The 7,873-nt window shown below is 35.6% G+C and overlaps 1 protein-coding gene across 1 annotated transcript in view; it reads left to right on the top strand.

Moving 5' to 3' along the window:
• The window catches only part of BIRC3 (baculoviral IAP repeat containing 3), a 17,517-nt gene extending 10,130 nt beyond the window's left edge, over positions 1-7,387 (top strand). Inside the window, exons 5-9 of the mRNA XM_007122136.4 lie at positions 834-882; positions 2,459-2,701; positions 6,049-6,303; positions 6,572-6,613; positions 6,730-7,387. Coding sequence (XP_007122198.1) covers positions 834-882; positions 2,459-2,701; positions 6,049-6,303; positions 6,572-6,613; positions 6,730-6,923 — 783 coding nt within the window. The 3' untranslated portion in view covers positions 6,924-7,387. The remainder of the gene's footprint in view (positions 1-833; positions 883-2,458; positions 2,702-6,048; positions 6,304-6,571; positions 6,614-6,729) is intronic.
• The last annotated feature ends 486 nt before the right edge of the window (positions 7,388-7,873 follow it).

The raw sequence follows: 7,873 nt of genomic DNA, 5'->3' as shown, positions 1-7,873 counted from the left end.
GGGAGGATCCCGCATGCCGCGGAGCGGCTGTGCCCGTGAGCCATGGCCGCTGAGCCTGTGCGTCCGGAGCCTGTGCTCCGCAATGGGAGAGGCCACGACAGTGGGAGGCCTGCGTACCGCAAAAAAAAAAAAAATAAATAAATAAATAAAAATACATTTTCTTTTTTCAACACCCAGCATGATCTTAGAGAGTGCTATTCTTTGGATAACAGCAGATCCAGAATTAGAAGCCTTCAGAAAAATAATATTTAAGTTATGTTTCTGAGTATTTCTCCAACAAAGTTGCAATAAATTAAATTATTTGAGGAAAAAAATTGACTGGATAGTAGCATTTAATAGTTTTACTATATAAATTTTTCTTAAAAGGATTTGAGGAAGATAATTGTATTGCTCTTTCTAATCTTCCCAGAAAAGCAAGTAAGAACTTAGAGAATAGTTTGAGGGTCAAACACTTCCTAGCCACAGTCAATGGAAATAAAGGGTCCAGCTTATCCCAAAGGAGCACCCAGAAAATGGAAGATCTTTGGGATGATAGGCAAACAGTGATTGTCTTACAGGTCACTGAAAAGGTGTAGCCCTTTTCCCGCCTTAATGAAAATGGATTTTATTTGTTAATACACACATACACACGCACACACGAAGAAACTCTATTAGTTTATGGCCTACAGAATTGCTGTTGAATGTAAATGAAATTCTGCTTTTGACATAAAAAATTATGTTGCCAGTAAACAAGTCAGTTTGCAATAAATTGAATAAATTAGGTCTCTTGATTAATATTTATTGCAATGAACAAGATAAGATTTACATTTTAATTTATATACATTCTTTTGTAGCTGTTATCTACTTCAGACAATCCAGAAGATGAAAATGCAGAGTCACCAAGTATGTATACTAATAATAATTACTACATTTAAATGTTAGAACCATTTGGTACTGTTAAGATTGAAAGTTGATAATTATAATAATGTACATTTATATTATGATTTATAATTTACAGTGAATTTTAAAATACATTATTGGCATTTTTCAAATTTTAGTGCATATCATAATTGCCAAAATATTACAGATTTCTAGTCTCCACTTTAACCCTACTGAATTGAATCATAGTATCTGAAGGTGGGGCTTGAGCATCTATAGTTTTAACAAGCTTCAGACATCCAGCCTAACCCTTGTTCTCAGACCAGTGTGGGAACGGGTGCACTATGACATTAGATTGCATACATATTCTTTCTATGAAACCGAGAGAGTAGAAAATAATATTCTCATTTTTCAATAGGTACTCAGATGCTCAGAGAGGTTAAGTGACTTGTCCACCACCTTAAACTCAAAAGGTGATAGAGCCAATATTTGAGCAAGCTCTTCTCCCTTATCTAGTGTTAAATTCAGTTCAATAAATATTTGTTGTGCTTCTGCTATTCTGGGGAAAGAATAGAGAACAGGATAAACATAACACCTGCTCTCATGAGCTAGTGGTCTAAGGAACACGGGCAAATACACAGATAGGAGAACAGTATGGAAAGTAAAGTGTGCTCTGAGAGCACATGCGGGACAATTAGCCCAGACTTGGAAGATCAGAAAAGGCTTTCCAGAGGAAGTATTTGTCTTAGCACAGAATCAAAGGGAAGAATAGTAGTTAACCAAATAACAATGGGAGGAAAAGAATATTCTTGGCAGAGAGAACACCACATGAAAGACTTAAGTGACAAAAGAGAACAGGCACACTTGAAGAACTGAACAAAATTCTGTATGGCTAGAAGTAGGATTTGCGAACAGGTAAATGAATGAAGCAGGCTAGCTTAAGAGTGGTCAGCACTGTAGGCAGAATTTGACCCAAGAGCCATCAGTTTGTGGCTTCTGGGATAGAAGGTGAATGAGTAAGTGGCAAGAGATGAGGCTGAAAGGGTAAACAGGGTCCAGATTGCATAAGATATTGTAAGGCACAGTTGAATGTTATCCTAACAGCAAAGGAATCGTTTTTGGAATTTAAGAAGGAATGTGACACATTCAGATTTGTGTTTTTTAAAAGTCATTCTGGTTACAATGTTGAGAATGAATTAGACAGGAGCAATAGTTTAGGAGGCCATTGCAGTAATAGATATGAGCGATTACAATTGGCCTCTTTCAAAATTATGTTAAACATATTTGATTTAGAAAGCTCATTTGTTCATTCAACATGGGGGAAAAGGAATCTCAGTGGTGGTAAGGATGATCCCAACATTCTGTTTCTTTCTCCCACTCATATTTATGCCAGATAATGCATATTTTGAATCTGAATACAATATTCCATATTCCTATTTTAGTGACTGAACATGTATATCGTTATTTTAAATTTAAGAAAGGTAATACAAAATAGTACCTACACATTTTCTGGGCCTTATGTTTTTGATATTGTAATAACTCGCAATTTAGAAAATATACAGACTATCCCAATATGTGTTAAATTCTTTATTCCATATAGTTATTCATTTTGGACCTGGAGAAAACCATTCAGAAGATGCAGTCATGATGAATACACCTGTTGTTAAAGCTGCTTTGGAAATGGGCTTTAGTAGAAGGCTGGTAAAGCAGACAGTTCAGAGTAAAATCCTAACAACTGGAGAGAATTATAAAACTGTCAGTGATCTTGTATTAGATTTACTTAATGCAGAAGATGAAATAAGGGAAGAGGAGAAAGAAAGAGCAACTGAGGAAAAAGAATCAGGTACACATATTTACTTCTAGTCTCCATTTCCATAAGGATGTCACTGTACATAAGTTATTGAAAATATAGTCAATCCAATTGGATTTTAAGTTCAATATTCTGCATTTGAATTCTGAAAACTTTCTTCACATTAAAATATATTTGAATTGCTTATTAGTAAATTGAAAATATAAGTACATATACTGAGTGAAAGCATTGTTTCCTGCTTTTTCTTAATTTCTATTTTTATTCTGGGTAATTGACTGTGTGTGTAATTATTCATGGCACATTTTTGATCCCAGACTAGTTGCTCGCTCCTCTTTGCTATAAATTGGGGTGGGATCAGGGACAATTATTAATTTTAATATTAGCGTAACAGTGTGTCTCAGCCTGTGACTATAAGTTAATGACAAATTATGATTAAGTTTCCTATTTGCCCACACAAGAACTGAATTACCCTTTGGAGTGTCCCTGTGTTATTTAGGGGAGCTCTAAGACACTGTTTCACATTCTCCCAAGACAAGTTATTCATGCCCTTCCATGTTAGCCTTGTCTGCTCCCTGTTGCCTCTACTGTGTTGAGGCTCATCCCCTCCTCTGGATGAGCATGTTCATTCTCATCTGGTTGCTCCACTGCCATCATCACTCTGGCCTAGACAAAGAGAAATGTTGATCCCTCCTTTGTCACCCTTTCCGAAGCATGGACCAGATCCAAGAGTCCTTTCAACACAGCTGAAAACAGATTACAACTTTTAACAAGCTCTTACTGGAGATTTAGGGATAACAGAAGGGCATTACATCACAAATGGCAGTTGACAGCTATAACTGTATGTGGCCTCTCTTGGTGCCCCTAAGCCCGTCCTCATGAATCTCTTTGCCTAGCTCCTGATTCATCTCTGTGTAGCTCTGGCCAGTTTTAACAAATGACTAGGAAAGTCCCAAGCAAAGCTCAGGCCCCCAAATATCCACAAAGCCCAGAATGAGAAAGGTTTGCCCCATATCCTTGTCCAAGGCCATCTGGGACCTCTTTCTTCCCAGGATGATTGATGGTGAGATTGTCCACTCCATTCCCGGAAAAATCTACCCCTGGCCAACCCAGACAAACATATCAGATCATAGTAATACAGCATCCTCTATTTACTAAAGTGTGAATTATTATTCAGTTCTACATGTCACCAGTACAGCAGCAACATAGTCCAAGTTCATCTTTGCCCAGCCAAGTTCTCCTTTTCATTGTGAAGTGAAGATAGGGCTTCATGTCCTTCCTGTAGTCCTCTCAGTCTTACCACTGGTCGTCAGTGAACAACTGTTCAAAGAATAGAACACCCATTTCCACAATTGTTTATAAGACCCTATGAAGTCTAAAGCCATCCAGCTATAAAATACTTATTTTTCTTCAAAAAAAAAAACCAACAGTTTCCAGAGTTGACTCCAAGTCAACAGTGTACAATAACTTGCATTGTCAAAAATATCCGTTAGCTTCTCAGCTCACTGTTATATCCATACTACCTAGCACAGTATCTGTATATAGTCTGTGCTCAAGAAATATTTTTTTGAATGACAATGAAAATACGTTTACGTTACTGATTACTTTATAGTTTCCCAGAACAGTAGGTGAGTGATTTCTTGACAGATGTGTAAATAAAGAGTCGACTTAGGATATTTTTTCCAGGATAAAAGAATAATATGCTTCGAAGGTTTATTCAAGTCTTCACCTCTTATAAACCAGAATACAGTCTATGACTTTTTTTTTTTTTTTTGTGGTACGCGGGCCTCTCACTGTTGTGGCCTCTCCCGTTGCGGAGCACAGGCTCTGGACGCGCAGGCCCAGCGGCCATGGCTCACAGGCCTAGCCTTTCCGTGGCATGTGGGATCTTCCCAGACCAGGGCACGAACCCGTGTCCCCTGCATTGGCAGGCAGACTCTCAACCACTGCACCACCAGGGAAGCCCCAGTCTATGACTTTGAAGTGAGACTATTTTCTGCAGCTACTAGCAATCCAATTTTAGAAATCTTAAGAATTTCAGAGAACTTCTTACATTAGTTTAAGTAAAATGTAATTAGAAAAATAAAAAATTAATACACTTTTACATCAGGTATAAATTATATTTTAATTTTCTAAAATATCACTACTTCTTAACCATAGATTACTTAACAATATGTTAGGTTCTAATTCTTCCATCCCTCTGGCTGTTATTTCTTTGTTCCTACTGCTGTTTAAATTGCCGAGGCCTGATGGTTCATTTGTTCAACAGGTATTTGTGGAACATTGACTTTGTGCCAGACACTGTTCTAGGTCCTGATCCTTTTCTCATTTATTCTCAGAGCTTCAATTCTCTTCAAAATGTATATCTCGAGCCTGGACTTTCTGACTAAGCACTGTTTTTTATTCCTTATTAAACAGTTCTATTTATATGTCCTATTATTTGACAAAGTCAGAGTTTCTAAAATCTAACGATCATCTCCCCTCAAATAATTCTTCTTTAGACAGCCCAACTTCTCTTTTTATTTTATAGAAAAGCTTTATGGATCATGGTAAAACTATATGATAGTTAATTACAAACTTGGAATCATAAGTCATATTCCAAAGAGATAATAAAATTGCAGAGTTTCAAATATAAAGTATTTTACCACTAGATACAAAATCTAGATCTGGAAGAAGAATACAGAGATCCTATAGGACAGGAAGGTATTGACAAGTAGGATTTATTTTTCAAAATGCTGTTAGTGCCTTTCCCCCCTTACTATAAAACATTGAGGTAATAGCAATATCATGTCTAATTTTGGGAAATAATAATTAATAATTTCATCTTAAAATGGAATTTTAAAGAAGTTTTATGGGTGACTGATAATTTAAGAAAAATATGTTCTATCATTTTAATTCCCTTGATTTTGCCTTTCCCCACTTTGACTAGATTGGATTAAAATTTCAATTTTATTTGGTTCTAAGTTTTATTTGGTTAAAGGATTGGCAGTTTTGCAGAATGGTAGAGAGCATAGATTATGAAACCAAATTGCCTCAGTTTGACTTTTGCTAGTTGTGTGTCCTTTAGCAATTTACTTGCCTCACTGTACCTCTGTTTTCTTACCTGCTAAGTAAGGGTACTAGTACCTACCTCAAAGGGCTGTTGTGAAGATGAAATGAGTTAATACATGGAAAGTGCCTACCACAGTGCTCAGTGTTAGTTCTTATTATAAGTAGAGTTACTATCAAGCACAGGGCATCAGGTACCCCCAAAGCTAGCAATCAACTTCAGTGCCAACTGATTATGAATTATGGTTGTTTTCATTCAGTTATATGTGTATATGTGGAAGGAAGTTTGTGGGCAGAGTTTGAACGTGACTGTGTTTGTGTTCTTTTCTATAAAGATGACCTATCATTAATCCGGAAGAACAGAATGGCACTTTTTCAACATTTGACTTGTGTGCTTCCAATCCTGGATAGTCTACTAACTGCCAGAGTGATTAGCGAGCAAGAACGTGATGTTATTAAACAAAAACCACAGACATCCTTACAAGCAAGAGAACTGATTGATACTATCTTAGTAAAAGGAAATTTTGCAGCCACCATATTCAAAAACTCTCTACAAGAAATTGACCCCATGTTATACCAGCATTTATTTGGTGAGTGCTGGAAAATTACTTTTGGAACTTCCTAGGTCAATTGACAATACGCTTTTATTAATGATTTGTGATTACTGAAAATAATTCAACCTAATTTATAAACTATTAATTGTACAAAAAGATTGAAGGTTTTCATTGCCTTGACATTATGAAAATTATCTATAGTATTTGGCCAGAGTCTAAACTGTTAGTTTAAAAATATATATTCTGTGACTAAATATTGTTAACCTTATTTGTCATAGTAATGCTTTTGCTTTTTCTCCCTTAGAGCAACAAGACATAAAATACATTCCCACAGAAAATGTTTCAGGTAAAGTAGTATTAATAATTTAAATCAGTAGAAAACATTGTTTTTTGTTTTCTTGTCTTTTCATTGGAGGAAAAGCAGCAAATTGCCTTTTATTAAAATTTTTTTTCTCTTCTTAGATTTACCAATGGAAGAACAATTGAGGAGACTACAAGAAGAAAGAACATGTAAAGTGTGTATGGACAAAGAAGTGTCTATAGTGTTTATTCCTTGCGGTCATCTAGTAGTTTGCAAAGATTGTGCCCCTTCTCTAAGAAAATGCCCTATTTGTAGAGGTACAATCAAGGGTACAGTTCGTACATTTCTTTCATGAAGAAGATCTAAAACTTTGTCTAAACTTTAGAATTAGTGGATTACATATATTGTAATTTTAACTTTGATACTGATTTGGTTTCTTTAAGATTTCTTATTTATTTACAACAATTTTGTTTTATATAAATATTTAAAACATGAACATACATATTTTATGTAGCATGGGAATGATAGACTTTTGTTTTTGTGAACAAAAAACAGAGATAGCACTATAAGCACAATACTAAATGAAAATTTCAGCACTATTGAAATTGTAAGTGAAGGAAAATTTAAGATTTTGAACTGAACTTTCAGAATTTTAAATATTTTGGAGTTGTATTACGGATCAGGAACATGGATTCTCTTGCTTTTTCCATCAATGTCCTATACATAGAAGGTCTTGATGTTTGTTGAATGACTTTTTCAGGGCATGATGTTTTTGTAAAGAATTCTGTGAGGAACATTTTAATAAAGCAATCAAAATTACGCTTGTTCTTAATACCTTCATTTCTATGATAATCGGATAGTTTACTGACACCCAGCCTCCTTCCATACCTCCCTAAGACCTCTTGAATATTGAACTACAGTTTAGATCCCTTTCTGTAAGATGCTTCTTCATTTATACTTGTAGAGCACAGGGGTCAACCACACCTGGCTTTAATCTATAGGATTTTATAGGATGTCTGAGTCAAAATCAAATAATCTTCCCAGTGAATTTCTTTATTCATTTGTCTGTTGATTCATTCAAGGAAGTCTCATGCCTGCCCTACCCATGGGGAAAAGCCCCTAGTTTTATTCTCACCACTTTGGTATTAATTCTGGGACTTGAAAAGTACACTGGTTAGCAGTGTTTGGAGCAAACAGCTTGTTCTCATAAATCAATTTGTTCTGTACTGCCAGTGCAGAAAAATTTCCTCCTTTGCATTACTTTTTGGTACTCAACATGTCCAATTCATAATTCTCTATCCTTTG

The sequence above is a fragment of the Physeter macrocephalus genome, chromosome 16 (assembly GCF_002837175.3).
Source record: "Physeter macrocephalus isolate SW-GA chromosome 16, ASM283717v5, whole genome shotgun sequence".
Lineage (NCBI taxonomy): Eukaryota > Metazoa > Chordata > Mammalia > Artiodactyla > Physeteridae > Physeter > Physeter macrocephalus.
The sequence above is the reverse complement of the archived record's forward strand: the minus strand, read 5'-3'. Positions and strand labels throughout refer to the sequence as shown.